The sequence below is a fragment of the Grus americana genome, chromosome 9 (assembly GCF_028858705.1).
Source record: "Grus americana isolate bGruAme1 chromosome 9, bGruAme1.mat, whole genome shotgun sequence".
Lineage (NCBI taxonomy): Eukaryota > Metazoa > Chordata > Aves > Gruiformes > Gruidae > Grus > Grus americana.
The window spans coordinates 366,404-388,944 of record NC_072860.1 but is presented as its reverse complement, the minus strand read 5'-3'; the positions used below and the strand labels follow the sequence as shown (position 1 = coordinate 388,944).

General features: G+C 50.0%; 1 protein-coding gene across 2 annotated transcripts; it reads left to right on the top strand.

The window, feature by feature from the left end:
- The first annotated feature begins 192 nt into the window (after positions 1-192).
- Positions 193-21,081, top strand: STK25 (serine/threonine kinase 25). 2 transcript variants are annotated; one of them, XM_054835684.1, is made up of 12 exons: positions 193-380; positions 1,208-1,334; positions 7,540-7,770; positions 8,921-8,977; positions 10,074-10,182; positions 11,392-11,549; positions 11,819-12,004; positions 12,214-12,359; positions 13,223-13,337; positions 13,633-13,704; positions 17,211-17,347; positions 18,922-21,081. In XM_054835684.1, exons 2-12 carry the CDS (start codon positions 1,284-1,286, stop codon positions 18,959-18,961), a joined length of 1,302 nt encoding a protein of 433 aa, XP_054691659.1. In that variant the 5' UTR covers positions 193-380; positions 1,208-1,283; the 3' UTR covers positions 18,962-21,081. The 2 variants fall into 2 exon arrangements, with proteins under 2 accessions (XP_054691659.1, XP_054691660.1); XM_054835685.1 differs by having other exon boundaries at positions 193-467.
- Positions 21,082-22,541: the final 1,460 nt, after the last annotated feature.

The following is a 22,541-nucleotide window of genomic DNA, read 5'->3' as shown; positions in this document are numbered from 1 at the left end:
CCAGCAGCCCCCGCGCTGGCACCCCGCCCTCCCCTCCTGCCGCGCCCCCGCCCGCGACCTGCCGGGCCCTGTAGTCCCCGGGGGCGCCCCCACGGCCGGCCGGCACCGCGCGGGAACTACACCTCCCGGCAGGCAGCGCGGCGCGGCCGCCCCCGCCCCGCGTCCCCCGCCGCGCCGTGTTGTTGCGCCCGGCCCGGCCCGGCCCTTCCCACCCCTCTCCCGGCGCTCCCGCCCCCGCCGCCGCCGCGGCCGAGCTCGGTGTCCCACGGCAGCCCGGAGCGGCAGCGGGGCGGTGGCGGCTCTGTGCGCCAGGGCCCGGCATGGCACCGCGCCGCCCTTTGCGCGGGGACCGTTGGCCATAGGTGCGGCGGGCTGCCCCGGTAGGTGCGGCGCCGTCCGGGGCCGTGCGGGCCCCCGAGGGCCGTGCGGGGCGGGGATCCGCGACAGAGGGGCCCGGAGGGGGCCAGGTGGGGCGCTGGGAGGAGGCAGTGATGGGGCGGGGGGTGCCAGAGGGGACAGGGAGGAGGTGGGGGCCTGAGGTGGGTGAGGGGTGCGGGGGGCCGAGGGGCCGCCCTGGCGGGGGGGGGCTGTGGGGAGCTGGGGTTGCCGTGCTGAGGAGCACTGGGGTTGGGGGCCCTGAGGGGACTGGGCAGGGCTGAGGGGTCGTGCTGGGGCGGACGGAGCCCTGTGGAGAGGGTTGCTGAGGAGCACTGGGTCCGGGGGCAGAACTGGGGAGCGCTGGTGGGGGAGTGCCCGGGGATGGCGGAGGGTCGGGGTTCCCTGAGGAGGAAGAGGTGCGCTGGGGAGCTGAGCTTTGCAACTGGGTGTACTGGGGAGAATGGGAGCGGAGGGGTACCCTCAGTGAGAGGATTCCTGGGGAGCAGTCGGAGGAAAGGGGTGTCTGAGGGTAACACTGTGGGGCAACCGTAGCACTGGGGAGCACACTGAGGCGATGGTGGGGAAAATGGTGCCTGAGGCTTTGTCGGTGTGCATCATTAACGTGATGTTCCCTGATACATCTGGAAGGCATGTCTGGAAAGAGTTGAGAAATGGGGTTTGCAAGGAGGGGCTGGCACGCTCAGAATGGGCTGGTAGGTTCCAGGAGAACTGGAAATTGAGGAGAAAAAAGATAAAGGTAATGCTTTCGGGGGATGAGCCAGGCTTTGAGAACCTCTGGTTAGAGCTGTTGTGTTCTTCCTTGTCACAGTTGACCAGTGGATGAGAAAGCATCGTTTTCCCGCTTTGCTGCAACGTCCCAACCCTCCCTGATCTTGCAAAAGCGGATGTCTGACCATCCTGTAGGCATGGCTCACTTGAGAGAATTTGCCAGCCAGGTAAGTGGTGATTAAAAAATTGTTTTAAACTCTTGTATCAAGAGCAAACGTAACACCCCCAGAAAATCACCTTTTGCCACTCTTTATCTGTCTTGCACACATCTCAGCTTGCTCCTGTTAGCCGATTGATTTGTGTCTTATTCCGCAGTGGTGTTGGACTGACAGTGGTAGGTTGCCAGCCATATAGAAATGGAATTCTTCATCCAGTATGGTGCCTTTCTCTGAGGTTAACTTTGCTCTTCTTAGGGAGACAGGAATCGTTGGCGCTCTGAGTATTTTTGGGAGGGGAAGTCTAGAAATGGGAACAGAAAAGCCGTGTGTGCAGGCTGTGCCAGACATACCTTACTGAAGTGTTCATAACAGTAGCATGAGAAAAACGGTGCTTGTAACCTTAATGCGTAAGAGGTGGTGATATTTGATACTGTTTAACTGTATCTGAGAGAGATAACGGCCTCAGTGGATGTGGCTAAATCCTGTTGTTGTGATGACATTTTCGTAAGAGGAATGTGGAAGGGTGATGTCATGACTTGGGACTAAAAGCTGAACCACATTAATAGTATTGGCTTGAATCTTCTTTATTCTGAGTTTGGTTGTGGGGTGCGTTTGATTATTGGCAGATGTCAGTACTGAATGCGGGTCTTGTTAAACCATGTTTTGTGAGAATTCTTGGCGTTTTTTTGTTCTGCTCCTAGGTGTAGAATTATAATACTAAAAGCTTTAGTGGTTTGAGATGATGCTTTCTTCAAGCCTTTTCTGATATAAAATTGATTTGCAATGCATCTTAGCTTGCATGCTGTCTTTCACATAAACTGTTTCCCCAAAGTGTGAATGGAATTAAATGCAAATGTAGTGCCTGAGTGAGTCACGGTACAGGGAAAGAAATGAAAGGACTAGGGAAGGATACGGTCTGGTTAGGGCTGAGAACTGAGTTCTGCAGCTACAGAGGAGGCTGCTCTGAAGCTTTTTTGTGCACAGCATTCACTAATGAAGCTTATCAGAGTTCCAGTGGTCTCATCTCTGAGTGACATTCTCAGAGTCTGTCATTCCATGACTCTCTGTCTGGTCCTGGAATAGGAAAGCTGTCTGTGTTGTCCGTTCCTTGGGTCTCTTTGGGAATCCTTGATGGGACCACGTAATCTGGGCAACTGAGGCTCGCTGGAAGGGCGGTAGGAATTGGCCTGTGAGAGGTACTGTGAAAATTGAGAGACTAAGACTTGGATCGGGATGTCGGAGCCTTGACTTGACTTTGATTCCCAGTTCTGTTGCTGATGTGCAGGGTTATGTTAGGCAACTCCCCAAGCTGCTTTACCTCTGTGCCTCCATTTCCCTGCCCCAGCAAGCTGGCTCACTCTCTCTTCTTGGCTGCCCTTTGCTACGTACATACAGCACAGCAGGCCTCCGGTCTTTGTTGGGAACTCTATCTGCTAGATGATGTATTTGCATTACAGCGTTTAAAGCTCCGATCTGAGCTCTGTTTCTAGTTTTGTTGTTGCTTATGTGACCTTGAAGAAGCCGTTCAAGTTCTCTGGCTAAGTAATGTTTCACTCCCTTCAAGCAAAAAAATACTATCTGTGAAGAAGTTGGGAGTCTAAGACAAATTCTTGTGTTTAAAAGCGTTGAACGCAAACGTCCCTCTTGTCTGTGCTCCCGAAGTTCAAAACTGTCTCGGGTTTAGCAGTTGCAAAGAGCTGTGCACAAATTTCATATAGACAGGGAAGCTTTCAAATGTTTCCAGACACAAAGCTGGTTTCCCCAAAGAGAACATAGTGCCCGCTGCAGATAACTCTCTTGGTGGCCCAGAGGTTAGTGCGTAGCGTGCAACGTGGGTAAATGCTGGATGGGAAGTTGGGGAAGAGAGGAGGCAATGAAGGAAAGAAGGTCAGTAGCTGAGGCTTATTAAAACCAACTTCCTCCTTCCACTGCGTTTGGCAGAGGAAAATGATGTTTGTTTGGCTGGTTGGAAAGTGCTCTAGTCAGAAGTAATGCTAAATGCTGCTGTAGTTCTGTATAAACCCCTTGGAGGCTGCCAAACTCCAGTCAGCTTCAGCTCTTAAAGTATTGTGGCCTTGACAATCTTTTTCTGTTACAGACTCCTCCCGTATAGAACAGTGATTCCATTCCTGACCTGCTGCAGACCAGGGAACTCTCACTGCCAAAAGGGTTTAAGCACCTCTCAGTGTTTTATGCAGCAGATGCAGATGTGACTCTTGCTCACGATGCTGAGTATGACTCTTTTGAGAGTGAGATCCAGCCGGACACAGCCCAGAGAGAAGACCTTGAGCTGGTTCAAAGGGTATTTGCTTCTGTTCCCAATATGCAGCTTATCTTTCCAGGTAGTAGCTTTGAAATGAGGGTAGCTATTTACCCTTCTTCTCTAGTCTCCTCTCAAAGGTTGTGGAGATGATGTCTCTGCAGCTGGAGGTGGCAGAGCTGCCAAACCTATTCTTTCCCCATGAAGCAGCTGGTGTTACTGCCAGGCGTGTCTCATAACACACTGCAATTCCTAATTCCCCAATGTCTGCAGTGAGTCGTTCTGTTTTAAAACATGGCAGCATCAGTCGTGATGGCACACACCCCCCACACCTGTTGTGACAGAGCATCCTTCTTTCCTGTGCTGTGAGATTAGATCCTGGAGGGCAGACATGGAGCACATTACTAGTAGATTGTCCTCATCCCTCTCATGCTTGTTGCCTCCCCTTCCTGCATGTAGAACCACGATAGTGCTTTGTGTGCTCTCCCCTCAAAGCCTTTTCACACCTGACCAAGCCATCTCTAGTGTCTGAGTGCTCTCAGCGGGGAGAAGCAACACAAGGCTTTTTGCTCCAGAACGGCTCTGTAATTGACATTCAGTCAAGCAAAATGGTGCGATGAGGTGACCGTCTCTTAAGGGCTTTACATGCTGTAGTAGAACATGGAGCAGCAGCTGGTCAGCTAGCTCTTCGGACTCTGGCCGGGAGCTCCATTTCGCAGCCCTGGTGGGTTCTGTGAATGTGGAAGAAAATGGAAAGATCCCAAGCTGGTGAGCAGCTGCAAAGTTGATGGGTGCTAATAAACTTCTGCATAAATGAGCACAAATTACCCAAAGGTGTAAAGCATTTCATCTGGATTCTGTTACTTTCTATTAGTGAAGTTTTTCAGGTGTGTTTGTAGCTGTGCAGCCCCAGGGTGATTCTCTGACAAGAAGACTGGTGCTGAGATCAATTCATATTTAGAAAAGGACAGATCCTGCTCGTTACACCCCTTATTGCAGTGCTCTGCAGGTGCAAGTTTATTGGGGTAGGGGAGAGTCAGGCTACCCAGGATGCGTTGCCCGGCCTGCTTGAGCCCCCCAAGCGTGGCAGTGTGCTTCTCTTCTGACAGAGCAGTGTACTCGCATAGCTCTCCGTTCCTGGCATAACCACGTTTGTTCTGCTGTCTGGTGAGTGCTGAGGCATCAGGTGCATGCCCATTGACCTGAACATCTGCTCATCAGCGGTGAGTTACTGTGTGGCAGCTCAAACGGGAACTTTTTTAATGGACAAGAGCTTCTGAGCACATGGCCTGCAGACTAGCATAATTTTATCTGTCTTAGTTTGTCATGGGAATTCAGGATTGCTTCCACAAAAATGCCACCTGGCAATGTCTTCTGTGGTGTCCACAATGGTAGTTCACGAGGTGTTCCACTGCGCAGGCATGGCTGCTTGACTCAGGCCTGGTTCCGTACTTGCTCGCTAGGTTCTGGCTGTTGCTGGGTATGACTTGTGTGATGTTGGCAACTCTGTTGAGGGATGCACGCCCTCAGGCCCTCCCTAGAGTCGTACTCTTGCGCTGTCACCCGAGAGCTCTGAAGCATTTCCAGATCAGTTTTGAAGTGACATGCTGGGAAGGTAAATCCAATACCTACGAACTTTCTTGTTCCAACCTAATGTGGTCGGCCTGTCTCTTCTGCCCAACAGAGTTGTTTCATTTTCCTGAGTCCCTGGGCAAAGTTTCCATGTGCTTGTCAGGAAAGTTTGTCTCCTTCACCACCCCTACATGAACTGCTTTGTTCCACAGAAAACAGGATAAGCTGACATTGAAGTATGGAAGCCTGTTTACGCAGCTCTCCGTGATTACAGAGCCTGATACATAAAATGGTGGTTGTCCCAAAAGCTGCCTGCAGTAGCTGGTGCTCTTATGTTTGATGTCCTGTTCTTGAGAATCAGTCCTGATTCTTTGATGTGCAGTAATTTATACCTTGCCATTTCTTTTCTCATGGAAAAAGTACTTAGGTGGGAGGGGAGGAAGGTTTTCTTGCAGGATTCATGTGGATGTTGTTTCCTTTGCCAGCTGAGCCAGGTGATTCCAGATGACGACCCTTTTTCTCTCCCTTCTCCCTGATGTGTGGAGTGGCTGATGTGAGTGGCATTTTTAGGGTGCAGTAGGTGACTTTGCAAGGTGACGTCTGGGCCACCGTGCTGCCCCTTCCTGTAAGTTGGTCAAGAGGTGGAAACGGCTCCTGGCCTCCGGTGAGCCTGGACTAGCCAGACTGTTTGTTCTCCCTGCGCTGCAGTCATTCTCATGTTGTCTCCTGGCATTTCTGAAGCTCAAATGCTCTTCCTTTCCCCCACCTCCCTCTCTCCAGTCCCTGTTAGGTATCTCCAGTTCCTTTCATCTCTGCATATCCTCTCCAGTCTGTTTCCAGTGCATTTGTTCAAAGTACAGCCTGTTTGGGCGTTGCCATGGATGCACAAGGATATTTGGTTATCCTTCTGTGTCTTGGACTGGAATGCACATGGAAATCCTGTTGAGTGAGCTGACGGTAAAGCTCACTCTGGGCTTCGCTTACTCCATATAGTGCTGGGCACAGAAGGCAAACAACCTGTAATGACTGGCTGGCTTAATCATTAAGCAGTACCTAGGGCTGCTCAGTGATGGCCTGCTGCTAGAACCTCATGTTAGATGGAAAATGCAGCTGCCCTGTTCGCAGATACAATCTCTGCCAGCTCAAGGCCCTTGCAAGGGAGTGGTCCCTCTGGGTGACGTGTTGGAGGTGAGACTGAGAAGTTCTGGGTGTGGAAACCTCACTGTAATAGCTTGGCCGCTTCCTGTAGATCCGGGCATGTTTTCCAGATTTTTATTTAAAAAAAAAAAACCAAAACCAAAAAAACCAAAAAACCCTAGACTTATTCTTTAAAAAAGGCAGACAAACTAATCACACAGAGCCTTTTAGTAGCATGAAGCAGAGCCTGACCTCCTGGTCTGCAGCTGGACACAATGAAATAGCATCAGAAAATTATTCTGATTTCTTCCCTTCCTCATCCATACTCATTTCAATAAGGAGTTAACTTTGAAGCTGCTGTTAAAGAGTCAGTATTTCTCCAATTATCGTGTTAGTAGCCTCCCAGTTGATGTGCTTATCTAATGAGGGAAATGCTGTTTGCTTTTGCATCCGGGCGTGCCAGCCAGAGGAGAGGCTGGTCCAGAAAAGCAGGTCTGCAGATGGAGTGTCCGTTCGGCTCTCCTGTCCCCTCTGGGGTAGGCAGGTGCCTGGCCTCCTCGCTGCTGACCTTCCAAAAGACGTGAGGCTCCCTCTGCAAACACCTGAAGAGAGCTGGGCTGGGTGCTGCCTGGAAGTCAGACCGCAGCAGAGGAGACAGCTAATGTGAACTGATATTTATATTGCTGGAGTATTTCACCCTCCAAACAAGTAGGGAAGGGTGCAAATCTTTCAAATCGTTCCAATCTTTGAATGCAGGAAGGCAGATTAGGGAAACATCCTTGTGAACCTTCGTGCTTCTGCCCGTTTTCTCATCCGGATCTTCAAAAGAAGGCTGGTTCTGGTCCACCTTGCCTGTCTTTTTATTCAGGCGTGAACAAGTCTTTGCTCATGGAGCTGCTTTGGCACCATTTAGTGCCTGCAGTTGAGCAGTCCTGTCCCAAAGGAGCTGACGCTTTCTGTAGAGATACTTACTGACATTCTCCTCCTGGGCTTCTTTCTGCTTCTTCCTCCACTATGGTCTGCAGGGACAGAAAGCCCGTGTAAAAGGCTTCTTTGCTTCTCATCTTGGGTACGTTCTGTGTTAAGTTTCTCAGCATGTGGAGACCTTTTGCCTCTGTGGGTTTCGGGTGAATTAATGCAGAGATGCACGGATAGGGAGATGAGCTGCATGGGTGGGTATGCGTGGCGCTCTGCAAGCTGCCGTGGGACTTAATGGACTTTCCCCGTCTCTGCTTTCTGGTTTAGCACTCCAGGGTGGATCCTGAGGAGCTGTTCACCAAGCTGGAGCGGATCGGCAAAGGATCCTTTGGTGAAGTGTATAAAGGGATCGACAACCGCACCAAGGAGGTGGTTGCTATTAAGATCATTGATCTGGAGGAGGCTGAGGATGAAATTGAGGACATTCAGCAGGAGATTACGGTGCTCAGCCAGTGTGATAGCCCCTACATCACCCGGTACTATGGATCCTACTTGAAGGTAGGACAAAGCCACGGCAATTCTCTTGGCAGCACTTTGGGAATGGGGTGGGCTTATCTGTGGGTGCTGCCACTGCCGGTGGCACGCAGCACTGCAAGGTGCCCATCTGCGAGTGTTGGTGTGGCAGCAGGAACAGCAGCGGCTCTGCTCGCTGCGTTTACGTGGTCTTAATCGGAGCCTGGGCTTTAAGATGCTTGCAAAGCGGATGGAAATGAGGTGCGCAGTACAGCATGGTCCGAAGAGCAGGGCATTTCACTAGAGCGAAAACTATTCACTGAAGAGACTGACCTCTCCCTGGTTTGACCATTCTTGAAAGGAAGTTTGTGAATTGCTTTTCCAAAATACCACTTTTAGGGTAGTACAGCTGGGGCCTTTATGCCTCTGGAAAGAAGAGGAGTTTGAAACCGTACTTTGTGATCTTGTGATCATCATTTCATCAGAAATGATGAAAAGAACAGGAACCGAGTCTTTGGAGGAGTGCTGATACTGCTTCTGTTGAGAACAGGTTTAGGAATCCCCAGTGGAAGCTACTAGTAGTGGTGACCAGGAGGTGTATGTAACGCTGGGTCTGTAGCAAACAGATCCTGAGCTCTTTGGATCCTGATTATTCCTTACATATTTTTCAAAGGCCATAATGCATTTTCTCAGCCTTCTACTGAAAACACCAAACCATAGGTTCATCGATCTGCTGCTTATCTGCTACCAGGACCCTGCGAACCTCAGTCTGGAAATCTCTTCCCTGAGGAGAACGAGAGTGTCTTGCTGACCGTACTCTTCAAGCTGGCAGTCCTGTTAATGAGATCAAAGCCTGCAAAGCTCCCCTGTCATTGTCAAGAAGGAGATGCGCTAGATCTGTTGGAGCCATGTTAAATGGCTCCAGCCTGAGAGTATGCTTATCTCTGTGGGCTGTGTAGTCTGGTGCCTGTGGGGACACTAAGCTTGCTCAGACAGAGCTGCAGACCGAGAGAAGGAAATGTACTGGGGGCAGGTCCACCGCTGTAATGCTGTGCCAACCTCTGAGACCTGCGGTGTGCAGCACCTCTTGGATTGTGTACAGTACTACTCATGTGTCTTGCTGCCTCTGGGGTGTTTCGCTTTTCTGCCTGCTTTTATTACCATCTTTGCTCTTGATTTGTGCACTTGCTTGCAGGGCACTAAGCTGTGGATAATCATGGAATACCTGGGAGGAGGTTCAGCCCTGGATTTGGTAAGTACGTGGTAAGCTCTGGACCATGGCAAACACTGGCTGGAGCCTTGGTTTGTGACATGCCTGTAAGCCGGACGCTCACTTGCCACACACCGTCTTTTTGACAGCCCTGTGCCTGAAGGGTAGGCAGTGCAGGGCAGACACGCTGGTTGTGCGTATCCCAGGACAGAAGAAATGTTTGCACGGAGTTCAGCTGTCAAAGCACTGTTCTCCAGCATGCTCTGCTGCTTTACAATGGGAAGAGCCAGTGAACTGAAATGCGACAGCAGCCCGTTGTTTTTGAGCAGTGCAAATCCATACTTCACCTAATAAAGAGTTCGTGGGATTGTTCAGTGCTTGCATGGCATCAGGCTCAGCGGGGACCTGGTCTGTGATCAGGATTCCCAGGTGTTTGATGATACAAATGACATCTAACAAGTCACCCCAGATTTTAAGGGAATACAAATGCAGAATAAACACATGGGCAAAGTTCCGCTGCGCTGTGTTCTGTTACAGGATTTTCCTTAGGACAACAATGCCTACTTTCCAGAGCAGTGACTAGGGTCAGGTAGGAAAACTGCTGAGCCTGCACTGACTTGGAGGAAGGGCGTAGTGGGGGTCTGTCATCAGCAGAAGTCATCTTCGCGTCAGAACCCCAATTATTGCAGGTCTTGTTTAGAGGAGAACTGATGGAAAGGAGAAAAGCTTTGATACAGTACTCCACAGCCAGAGGGTAGAAGTTGTTTCCGGGTTGTTGCAGTGGCTGAAATTCAGTTCTTGCATGCTAGCAGGGAGACTTGAACAAGAGAAACTGTTAAGATGTTCTGTTCACCAGTGTATTTCCAGGCCAAAGCAAGAGATGAGCATCCTGTTCATCCCAGACCCTAGTCTGGGAAGCCTTTAATAGACTAACAGAAAATCCCCCAAAGATATTCCAATTAATGTTGCTAGGTGCAAAGTCCAGCATTCTGCTTGCAGAATGTGCACCAGGCGTGCAGTCGGTGCTTCCTGCTGAATATGACCTGCTTGGCCATGGTTTCCAAGTAACAAACTGTGAGGCTGGAAAATCCAAGGCATCAGTCACCCTCCTTTAAGTCATCTTTCTGCCCTTTATCAGCTGAAGCCAGGACCCCTGGAGGAGACTTACATAGCTACTATCCTGAGAGAAATCCTAAAGGGTTTGGATTATCTACACTCTGAGAGGAAGATCCACAGGGACATCAAAGGTAGGAGTGGAGAACTCAGCTCCCTTTCTTTAAGGGATGTTACTAACATAAGAGTCAGAAGTATTACACAGCAATAATCTGAGAGGTTCCAAACACTGTTTCTTAGCATTGCTTTTCCTGTTGGGTTGCTTGTTTCTGAATAATGAAAAATATTGTTTCGGATTCTTGTCATTTTATCGCAATCCATGTTTTTCATGTCTTTGGGGTTTAGAGTAACAGTAAGGATCTGTAGCTCTTCTCTGGCATTTGTAGTTTGGACAGGCGGGGAGCTAAAGCAAAGGAGTCAAGGAAAGGCACGCTCAGATTTTAGCTGACTCTCAGTTATGTCTGGACATTTGCTTTACTGCTGGACCCCAAGGGGTGTGTGTGCTGGTTATTGTGGCTGTAACTTACTGTGAAGGTGAGCTGTCCTCACGCAGGGTTCACAGCCTGAAAATCAGGGCAGCTTGTGTCAGCTTATCCTGTTACTGATTTTTGTAGTCATTGGCCGCATGTAGTGTAGAGAGACCTGGCATCTGCCTCCCCGAGAGCAGGCTCACACTGAGCACAGAGCATCAAAGGACAGCAGGAGGGCGGGAGGACATGGCCGGTGTTGGATGCTCACTGCTCTGTCCCTCTGCAGGAGGGGATATGAACAAGCAGAGCAGAGAAACCTCATGCAGGGAGATATGTAGAAAAGATTCCATTGTGTACGTGAGACCACACGTTTCTAGCATTGCAGGCTGCCTGGGACTGTTGGCTGCCAGCAGAGTGGGGAAATGCTGGAGGTAGGTCTCTCTTGGAATGAGAAGTTCTACAAAAACAACCCCCATCCCAAAAGCTGAGCAATGCCACTGTCTTAAGCTGAGTGAGGGGGAAGCAGTACAAGACCAGGACTTGTGAGCTCTTCAGAAGGATCTGAATAAAAAAATCGAGACCGTTTCAGGTATCTCTCTCCTTTCCTGTGGCCAGGAATCACATCTAGTTGATTGTGTGGCCCTTCACATCTGCTCCATGCTACTACCCTAGAAATATTCCCCTTCTGATCCAGCCAAGTGTACAAACTTGTTCCGTGTTACCCAGCACAGAGTTCAGAGCATGAGAATGACTCTGGGGCTGGAAATGCGAGCTGAGGAGGATGTCACAGGAGGTCCATTCTCAGTATTTAGTTCTGTGGGGGCTGGAGATGATTCAGAAACCAGTGGACTTCATGCTTATTTGTGCAAACAGCTGCCAACGTGCTGCTTTCGGAACAAGGAGATGTGAAACTGGCTGACTTTGGGGTGGCCGGACAGTTGACAGACACACAAATCAAGAGAAACACCTTTGTCGGGACTCCATTCTGGATGGCACCAGAGGTCATCAAACAGTCTGCTTATGACTTCAAGGTGAGCTGGGAGCAGGAGGAGGATTGCTACTTGGTGCTACTGTATATGAGATCGTGCTAGGATTAATAAAGGGATTGGAAGTGCTGCTTGTTGCAGGAAGGATACTTTCCTGTTACGGTTCACGGTCTGTTGGAGAAGGTTGTTAGATGTGAAACGTCCTATCTGATTTTATGTGATCAGCCCTTCAGCTGTGCTAAAGTTGCATGCTTCCACGTTGCAGAATTGCTCCTTGCTGTTCTGTGCTGTCACTGTTCTTGTTCTTCTTTCAGGCAGACATCTGGTCCCTTGGAATTACAGCCATTGAACTGGCAAAGGGAGAGCCTCCAAATTCTGACTTGCATCCTATGAGGGTTCTCTTCCTGATCCCCAAAAATAACCCTCCGACACTGGAGGGTCACCACAGCAAGCCCTTCAAGGAGTTTGTGGAAGCCTGCCTCAATAAGGATCCTAGATTTGTGAGTATTGCTGGCCACTTGCAGATTTGGGTAGCGTGTTGCAGAGGCCAAAAGTTCATTTAGCAGGAAGACCTTTTGGTGCAAGGCTCCTGGAGAGAAAGTACTGAGCTTGCAGAATGGATGGGCGAGCCTGGCAAGAATTGAAAGTGCGCTTGCATGTTTAGCATACAGAGATGTTAGATGTAGCCTGCTTTCCTTATTTGCTCCAGAGGCCAACAGCTAAAGAGTTGCTAAAGCACAAGTTCATCACACGCTACACCAAGAAAACCTCATTCCTGATGGAGCTGATAGATCGGTTCAAGCGCTGGAAGTCGGAGGGCCACGGAGAAGATTCCAGTTCTGGCGATTCTGATATGTACGTACATGTTCTGCGTGGAGGGCTGCCCCTGCTATACCCTGCACGTCCCGGGGAGCCAACTGCAAACAGCTCAGGTCCTTTTCCCCACCTGGGTTGCAGATCTTAGGGTAGCTCAGGGAGACTGAGCAGCTGTCTGTGAGAGCAGGAGGCTGCTACCTCCTGCTCACTGTGACCCCGCACTCCAGTCTGGTGTTAACCCTTGGAGCCTCTTTGCTGAGCGTAAGGAATCAGGACTAACAAGAAACATCTACTCTGTGCATAACTAGTAAAACAAGGCTCTTGTTGCCTGTATTTTACACACATTCGGTTAAATACAAGAGCTTTAGTAATTGTGGCAACAGCTCTGTGTGTGTGCCTGTGTATTCATGGGTCGAGAGCTTTGCTACTGATGCGGAGGATAATGAGGCTGTGAGCTCTGGGTGAGGAAAGGGCACTTTGTTGCCAGGCTGGTGTTGCAGAGCTCACCTGTAGCGGCAGCGACTCAAGTGACCAATGACTCTGGGAGGTTGGCTTGCAACATCTAGGCCTGACCCCTCAAATTGTGAGCTTGGATTGTCTTGAAATTCCCCTAAATTTAATGAGCACTTGAAACTGTCTTCGAGCTGGCTAGAGCAGAAAGATGGTTGTAGTGATTTGGAAATGTGCTGCAGTGCTTAGCTCAGATCTCTGTGGTGCTGTACATGGGCTGTAGAGACTGAAGCTGTTTCTCTTTAGGATTTTTTCTGGGATAGGGAAATGCCTGGAGCCCTGTGGTGGTATGACAGGCAGGTAGGGGAGAGCTCGTGACTGGTAACACAGGGGTAAAACGCCTGGTGTGTGGAGCTGAGGCTTTGTCCTGACCTCCCCCTTTTCATTTCCAGTGATGGAGACACAGAGGATGGAGACCAGGGTCCAATCTGGACATTCCCACCAACTATTCGCCCCAACTCCCTGAGCAAGCTGCACAAAGGAATGGCTCTCCATGGTTCCCAGAAGGTCTGTTTGCTGTCTGTCCTTTCAGAAGTGGACTGAACTAACACAAGCTTTTGAGGGTCTTGGGGAAGTTACCAGTCACTCGTGTTCAGTCTAAAATTGACTTCAGTCTGGTTTCAAGGGCTAGTGCCCCAGAGTTGCCTCTTCCACGTTGTCAGGGTACTGCAGCCTGCGGTGTTCCTGAGAGCTGGTGAGGGAGCTGCCATTGAGGTGCTGTGAATTTACCAAAGGTTTAGTAGTTTGTGTGCCCTGGGAGCCTTTGCCTCTGCTTGTAACCTCTTTTCATGTTGCTTTTTAGCCTACTGAGCCCATCAAGAGGCAACCACGGTCACAGTGTCTCTCCACGCTTGTTCACCCAGTTTTTGGGGAGGTGAGTAGAACCTTCTTGGTGTCTGTGGTTGGAGATGAAGAGATACCTGATATGGATAAGTAAATGGGAAGGATTTGGAGAAGGGAGGTGGGGTGAGGTACCTAGCAGGGTTAAGGGCCTGTGAAGCATTTGGGCCTCTGTTCAGAGATCTATACTGGACGTTAGGCAAGCGAATATGTCCCTGGAGCATGCTCTCCAATACATTTGTGTTCCTAGAAGCACAGCGTTACTGTGTTGTCTTCTGGTGAGGATAAGACAGAGGAGTACCTGTTTCTTACCTGCGTCTTAGGTTCGCTAATGCTCTGGTGTCCCCGGGCTCATGGCTGAAGTGCAGCTCCAGCTCGGGCAGGCAGGTATCGGAGCCTGCTTGTTGCTGTGCACGTTCCTGGCCCTCACGTTGTACGTGCTGTCCACAGCAGTCACCGAAGGGAACATGGGTGGATTAGAGCAGGAGTTGGCTTTGCTGATGACTAGCCCATCGTCTTGATCTTGCCTGCTCTTGCTAGCACACGCAAAGCTTAAGGGGTCACTGACCATACAGCCTGTGGAAGGCAGATGGAGAAAATGGGTTTGGAAAAATCCTCCCCCCCTGTTTTTCTGCCTTGCGTTCTGGGTGGGGACATGGAGCTGAATTAAAAGCTACCATTATTTATGGGATAGTGTCTGTATCAGCCGAGAGCTGAATTGTCCTTCCAGCTGGGTGATGTTTATGGGTAGAAAAGAGGGTGAAAGTCCTAAGAGGGCTTCTGGCTAAGGGCTTCGGTTGCTGTTTCCAGCAGGAGCGTGGGAAAGGAGGTTCTGCTTCGGAAGAAATAGCTTACACAGACACCGTGTGTCAGGGTTCTTCTCCTGGGGGGCTGGTCACAGAGACCCTTTCTCTGGTCCTGATAACTTGCTTTTGTCTGGATCCTGACGCTGTTCTGGGGTGGCCCAGCAGAGAGCTGTGCTTTTTCAGGGATAGTCTCTGGACTTAATCTCTTTTCTCAGGTGCAGCACTCTGCAGAAAGAGGGTTTGCTGCAGGCCAGGAAGCAGAGGTCCCTCTGAGAAGCCGGCACGCGGTATTCTTGAGACAGCACTGCTTTGGAAATTGAGAGTTTAGCTAATGGGCTTCCTCTGTGCTCCACTGGGCTTGACTTCCAGAGGTCAGAGCATGAGGTGGACAGTCTGGGTCTCACAGACCTAGACCTACGAGATAAAACCGGATAAAAATAATGTTGGTTTCTACTGCAGGCAGTTTGTTCATGCGGTGTAATCACCGCCATCAGGTTCTCAGTCCTTTCTGCCTAGGAGCCTTCTGGGGGGTGGGGTGCTCGGAGCTGTGAGTTCTCCAAAGCACTGAGCACATCTTCGTGCTTCTTACCAACCTCGCTGCACCAGTTCCAGGCAGGAAGTGGCTTCTTGGACCTTCATTTCTGCTCGTCTGACTCCCTTACCCCAGAGCTGCTGAACCTTTTTTCCTTTGATTAGACTTCCCTGCGGGCTCTGCTGATCCCACTCAGTGAAATCAGGTGCAGGGAAGGTTCTGGGCAGTCTCTGAAATGTGTGCAGTAGCAGGGGGTTGGAAGAAAACTTTTCTCCAAGCAGGAAATCTGCTTCACTGCTGGTTGCACATGGTGGTCTTTTCAGTTCTAGTTTCCTACCAACAGCAGACTTTCTCCTGCTCACCGTTGTATTAGATCTGCTAGGTTTTGATCCCCTCTTTCCATAAAAGGGCTGAAGCTGGGCTTTGTGAATTGAAAACTTACCAAGAAGCTGTTCGTAATCTTTTCTATGCCTTCCCTGCATGTGTATTACTGGATGTTAATATGGAAAATGACCCACAGTGGGTCATTAACAGAGATGTGGGCAACTGCAAATCTGGAAGCCTGCCGGCCTTTTCTGGGGCAGGGGAGAGATATTTGGGCCTGGAGGGCCAAGCAGTGAATGAAAGCCAGCCTGTAAGGCTTTGTGCAGTACAGCTCTGCATCCCCTGCCAAACTCTAGAAAGCTCTCGTGCAGTGGGAAGTCACAGGGGGACACAGACCGCTCGCACCACAGGCTGCTGGGCAAGCTAAAGGTCAGGGGCTTGATGATAAAGTGGCAGCTCATCTGCAAGACAGACCCTGGGTCTCGTTTTGCTCTGAGGCAGGCAGTCTCTGATCAGGGAGACGTCAAAGCAAAGCCTTGGCTTTAGCATCGCTACTATTTTTGGCCTAAGAAACCTGTGTCCTTGATGGGTAATTGAGTTGCCCTCCATGCCCCCTGCCACTTCTGAACGAGCAGAGGCGTGTGCGAGCGGCTCCCAGAGCTGAGGCTCTGTGGGGTGAGGAGTCACCCCAGTGAAGAGGCAGCAGCTCTTTCTGGCTCGGAACCATTTGTTTCCGGCAGGGGACTTGGAGCACAGGGACGGCTCCAGCCGGGGATTAGATTCACACTGTCCTGCTTTCTGGACCATGGCAAAAAGGTGAGCTCCAACAGCAGGGAAGGCTGATCCTAAAATTGCAGGCAAAGAACTGTGAGGCTTATGTAAAGCCCTTTTAATCAGTGTAGCCTAACAGAGCTTAATTGAACTGGACAGTGGTTAGCTGGCAGACATTGCTTGTTCAACAAAAGGTTTTGATTTTTGTTCAGCTCATTGTGTAATGACGTGCAGTAGGGAAGGGGCTGCCGCATGAGCTGCTTGGGTGAAGGAGGTGGGGAAGTGCTGCAGAGGATGGGACTGGGTTTTCCGATGACAGGCTCCTGCAGGCTCAGCATCAGTGACCTGTCGGGAGTTCCTCAATGACAGAGGCTTGGCTATTTCAAATTAACAACCGGAACCCTGTGCAAGTAGACTGGTGGCTGGTGAGGTCTAGTCAGAGCGTGCTACCTAACAGGTGCAAACTGAGGCTTTTCAGCTAGGTCAGACGCTGCATGTGGCAGGTCTCGGTGTGTGGGCTTCGTTCCCCTGCCCCCGGGAAAGCTCTGTCTTGGGGAGGAGGGGGGAGGCCAAGCGGCTCAGGAGCCGTAGTCTGGCAGCAGTGTCCCTTGGCCTCCCAGTCACTAAAAGCAACTCAGATGTTTTTGTGGTGACTAACTCCCGGTGTTACGATATTCTCTGCCCTACCTGTCTGCAACCCCTTGCATGTGTCTGGTGCTAAGCTGTCATTAGCAGCAAAGGTGGCTGCACTGGTTCAGACACAGCCGGAGTTCTTTGTTCTGTTACAAATTAGGGGTTCTCAGGGCTGTTGATCCATTTCTAATATCATTTACTTTGTTTAAGAGTACATCAGGGCCTGTTTGTGAAGGACTTCAATTGCTATTAGTACCTGGAGGAAAGTCTGAACTCCAGACGTTGGGCTTCCATCTCCTGACCTACAAAAAGAACCTTTTTTTTTTTTTTTTTTTTTTTTAAGAACGTGGGTGCCCTCCTGCGCCCTTGTGGAGTCACACTAAAAGGGAACGGGACATAATGTGTGTACTGCACTGCTTGACCGGTGCTTTCTGCAATGAGATAAGGAACTAACGCACAGTTTCTGGGTTACAGCTTAAAGATAAGCACAAGCAGACAGGAGGTAATGTGGGAGCCATGGAGGAGCTGGAGAACGCCTTCAGCTTGGCTGAGGAGTCCTGCCCAGGCATCTCTGACAAACTGATAGCACACATGGTGGAGCGGGTACAAAGGTGAGTGTCCTCTGGAGCGGGAGCTAGGGTGGGGCTGGCAGCGAACCGAACCATTGCCATGCTCCACAGCTGTGGTAAAGGTTGGCACCCAAAAAGTGACTATGGCCTAATAGTCCCTAAGTCACTTCTTTTAACTGCTTTTCATTTAATGGCAGTGGTTCTTCCTGCCTCAGAAGTCCTTTCTCACACTGAACAGGTTTCTGTAGTGTAGGTGAATGTTGCAGAGTACAGCAAGATGCTGCTATTCACCTTCATCTGGCATATATATTTTTATATATGTAAATAACATCCTGCTGGTCCCCTTACCCTGGTAGGAAGGACTATGCAAAATGTCATCAGGATTGCTTCTGGAATAGCGGGTATCATCTGTTTCACCACAGGGAATGTGCTTTACGGCACCACCTGCAGCCAGTCACTCTGCTTGTCCAGCTTCAGGTAGCAGGAAACTGGATTTTTTCCCTGAAGTGAATTACATATTAAACCAGGGAAGGAGGAGAGTCTGGTAGAATTAAGTTCCTCGCTGCTCAGCAGGTGCTGCATCAAACTTGCCTCCGCTACTGGCACCAAGTTCAGTCACGTCTATGTAGTGCAGGCAACAATGTTGGACCCTGATCAAAGGTGTATCAGGCTTTATTTTGGATTTTCTCCCTTTCACAGCAGGCTGTCCAATATCTCACCCTTTCCTCACCAGCCAAGAAACTAAACATTTGGTCTCTCACTGGTTAGAAAGCTGGATGTATTTTGTTATATGTGTGACCAAAAGAGCCACTTGTGCTCTAGTTGCTACTGTAAATACAACCCAAGCTTTGCAGTCTTTACACCCTTGAACTTGGGTTTTCTAAGCATTTATTTCTGATGAGTTTAAGCTGGCAGTGGTTGTGCCTTGTAGCTCAAGCATCCATCAGGTGCTGTCACGCAAAGAAGAGCTTTAGATATTAAGGACCGACACTACTGGCCCTCCTTGAGACCTTCTGTTACTAAGTCATTCAAGCTTTCAAGCAAAACTGGGTCCATTTAGATCCCTCATCTCATAATCACTGAGAGCCAGAAAGAGAACACTCTTCCCTCTTCTGGCTGACCCACAGAGGTCACCGCAGTGCCCAGGTGATGCCTGCAAAGCCTTCAGCCCCTAGCCGAGCAGGCGGCATGCGCAGACATGCCTTGGGTGCCTCTGGGTCAGTGTCGTTCGCTGCCCTCGGCCTAGCGCTGGCACTGCGGGACTAGCGGGACGGTGCGTAAGCGCAGGACACAGCTTGGTTTGGAGGGTTGCAAAACCTCGGAGACCCTGCTTGGTTTCGTACTGTAAAACACTCATGCTCGGCATTTCTTATTAGCCTAAAATTGAATCTTAAAAGCCTGAAAAAAGTGCCACTTTGGCTTTTTGTTAAATTGCTGGGGTTTTATTTCAAGATTTTATGGTCGAGAAAACGGGCGCTAGGCGTGGGGACCAACGCAGCCGGACTTCCCTCTTCAGCCGCAGACGCACTGGCTGGCGCGGTGCAGTGCGTGCCGTTTCCCAGGTGAGGGCTGGGAAGGGCAGTAGTGACCAGTTCCACCATTCTCCTTCCTCGCAGGTTTTCACACAGTCGGAACCACCTGACCTCTGCCCGCTGACGCCCACCTGCCCTGCTGCTGTTTTGAGGGGGGAAGGATTTTTTTTCCAGCTTCATAAGAACTACATCTCTAATCCAGACCACCATCTGTTGTTGGATGTAACGTTGTGTTACGGACTCCAGGACATTTCAGAGCCTTCATACTACACGTTTCCATGATAACCCAGGGTGGGATTTGCAATGCAAGTACAATTTAGACCTTTTGCGGAACCCAAGATGGGTGGTCTAATTGTTTTTACAATGTAATCAATGCAGTTTTTAATTGTTTCCCTATGGATGTGTCCATTTTGGCTTGGTTTGATTCACAGCTTGTTACTGGTAAATGCCTGGCTGCTGGAAAAGAGAGAGATTCTCTTCCACTGAGATACATTTCAAAGGCGAGTGTGATGGGTTTAGCCTCCTGCCCTGCCTAAAGCAGTGTTTGTGAGCAGTCATGTGTGCGTGCAGGTATGTTTGGAAGCTCTCCGTGCATTACAGCCTCGGGGAAAGTTAGAGCAGCTCTCTGATTGTTCTGGAGGATTGCTTCAACTCCTTCACACACTGGTAACGAACCGCTTTCCAGTATAGCGGCAGCTGCTGCTGCTCTTTCCCAGCTTGTCGTTTCACAGGAGGATGGGTTTGCTGACTGTACTTTTTTGTGGCTCTGGGACATCGTTTCGGATTAGGCCTCGGTTCATCTAATGCAGGCAACAGCAGGACTGCCGTGGGGCTCCAGGGACTGGAAGGGAGCGTGGTTACAGTCGGTTTGGGAGCTGGTGGAGTACCGGTCCTTGCTGCAGCTGAAGCAACTAGATAGACAGGTTTGGCAGTTCTGGTCTCTGAGTAGACACCTACTGTGTGTGCCCAAATGTTGCAGGAGGATTAAAAAAGAGGGCCGGCGGGGGGGGGGAACACAGCAGCCAAAGGTGCTGACAGGGCTTCAGTTCAAGACAGATCGATGTGTGGCGGTTCTTAAGGCAAGAAACGCGTCCTCTGCAGAGGGGTACGAACTGGATGGAGGCTAGCAGCGCTGGCTGGTGTCCCTGTGCTGTGGCTGGGGGCTCACAGAAGCCTCTCTGGGGCCCATCCCCTTCTTCTCAGCTTTCCCTTTCTGGCTCCTCTTTCAGCCTGGGATCTAAACTCGCTGAAGCCAGGGCTCTGCTCCAATTGACAAGCTGTGGTGGTAAATTAAAGTGTCTGCTGCCACATTGGCTGCTTAAGATATTCCAGTGGAGCCATCCCCAACTAACTTTGCTTTCTGTATACTACTAGTTTATAAAGCAAATCTTTAATTCTGGTAAATGCACAGATCTTAAACCTGTACTTTAGACATAGGGAAGTAACTTCTGACAGCTGGTTGCTTAGAGATCTGTTCTCTAATTGTAAAGATATTTCTATGAAGTCAGCAAGACCTCAGATATCCAGAGCTTTCTGTCTGGGTGTTTGTGTGTGAATGATGTGGCTCGCCCCAAAGCCACTGAGAACAAAAGCTGAGGCTGTTCAGCAATTTTTTTTATTTTTTTTTTTAAAGATAGGCCACTTTGTTAGTAACAAGGCTGATTTTTGGTACTTTGATTCAGACCTGCAGATTGTTGTGCTGGGCTAAAAGTAGCTCCAAAGGCCCGTACGTTCCCTTCTCCCAGTGTTCACTTTAGCTTATGCTGATCCTTTGCTCTTCCTCTCTGATGGATAAACACAGGCTCAGCAAACACTATGAACTTGTCCAGTCGAGACGACATGCTGCTGGTTGATCGTGCTGGAGATCTGCTGCCGAGTGGTGGCTGAGAGCCATCTCAGAGCCTGCATTTATGAAGAGCAGAATAAACCACCCCCCACCCCCCACCCCCCCCCCGAAAAGGAGTTAATGTGTAGACAGGAAACTTAGGGGGAAGGCAGAGGCTGCAGCCCAGCAGAGAGGTGGCTGAAGGGCTCCTGCTGCTTTTAAAGTTGCTGTTCATGACAGTAGCAAATCGTGTCGATAAGGTACCTTGTAGTATTACTCACATGCACCGCAGTGTAATGAGTAAACTTTTTAAAGAAAACAATCCCCACAAACTCTGTCCAGTATTCAAAGCAACAAAGGTTTTAGTTTTTAAAAACGTTGAAAGGGATCTGCCACTTTCAATAAAGTAACAAAACAAACGAGGCTGGTGTAACTTTGTATTATTAGGGGAAAAGTATTTGCTCAAGCTGCCCTTTCTTTGCCTTCCCCTGCATCTTCCTGCCCTGGGTAGAGCTAACAGCGGCCTGTGAGACAGACCCCTCTAAACACATTTTGTGCAGTATGGACTACTCGTTAGTCCTTTCTGCTGACATACGCTGGTGTTAAGGGACACACACACACACACACTTGGCAGAAGTGGAGCTGTGCTCTGGACAATACTTTGGTGCAGTTTTTGCTGGAATCTGTTTATTTAGACTCAAGCTGGGCTATAAAAGCTGACACTGGGGTATCTCTGCCTTGTTGGGTGGTCGGGGTGTCTGGGCAGGGGCAGAGGTTGTCCACAGAGATTGTGGAGTCTCCATCCTTGGAGCTAACAGGAGGCCAGCTGCAGCCCTGGGTTGGGCCAGACGGGTATGGGTACCTCCCGAGGTCCCTGCCAACCCAGCCACACTCTGGGTGTGAGCCCAGTTACAGGATAAACACTTGGGAGACTCCACTTCCAGCACATTTAAAACCTTGTGTACGACTGTCCCTCCCTAAGCAGCGACCCAAAGGTGAAGGTTACAGCTAGCTCCACGCCCAAGCTGCGCAGGCCTGCCTCAGCTATTTTCCTGGAGCCAAAAAGAGCCCAACAAACACACGTCTGTTCCATTGGGGAGTTCTGTCAGATGCTATGTGCAGCAGACTGGTGACAGGACAGTGGTGACAGTGCAGCTGTCAGGAACCTTTTAGTGCAGCACCGCTAAACCAGAACCGCTCCAGTAATGTTATGTTAAACACATGGTAGGAACTACTCCAAAAAACTTCCTTGTCCTGGTTTCTTAAGCAATGGCGAATCGAGTGATGGAGGGCCAGCCCTGCAGGAAGCAGGGAAAACTGGTCGTGTTTACCAGAAGTGGAGGCTGTTTTTAAGCCAGGAGGTCCCAAGAGCATGGGTTCATCTCCCTTCATGTACATCCTGCTAGCAAGAAACTAATGATTAAGGCCCAACTGGAATCTAGTCTTTCTTCATGCTCTTGTTAAGGAAGTTCCTCCCGTCTCCTGCACCACCCAGTACACATCAGTCTGAGATTCAATGCATGATGCTGGGGAGATCAACAGCTCATTTATGGGGGTAATTTAGACAAAGTCTAGCTGATGTCAAGTTAGCTAGCTGTGTCAGCTAGTTTAAAAAAAAAAAAAAAACCCAACACAAACCTAATTAAAACCCAGGCTATTTCACCCCAGGCAGAGAACACCGCACCTTCTTGTACTGCACACTCGCAGACACAGGTTTCTCCTGCTCTTCTATGGTGTCTCTGGCAACTGGCACTGCCCTTCAACAGCTCGTAAAGACCCCAGGGGCCTCTGCCCCAGGCCCAAAACTTGGCTGCACCCTCCCCAGACTGTGGCGGGGACACTTTGTCCCCCACGCAAGACTTTGCCTTTACCCATGTGT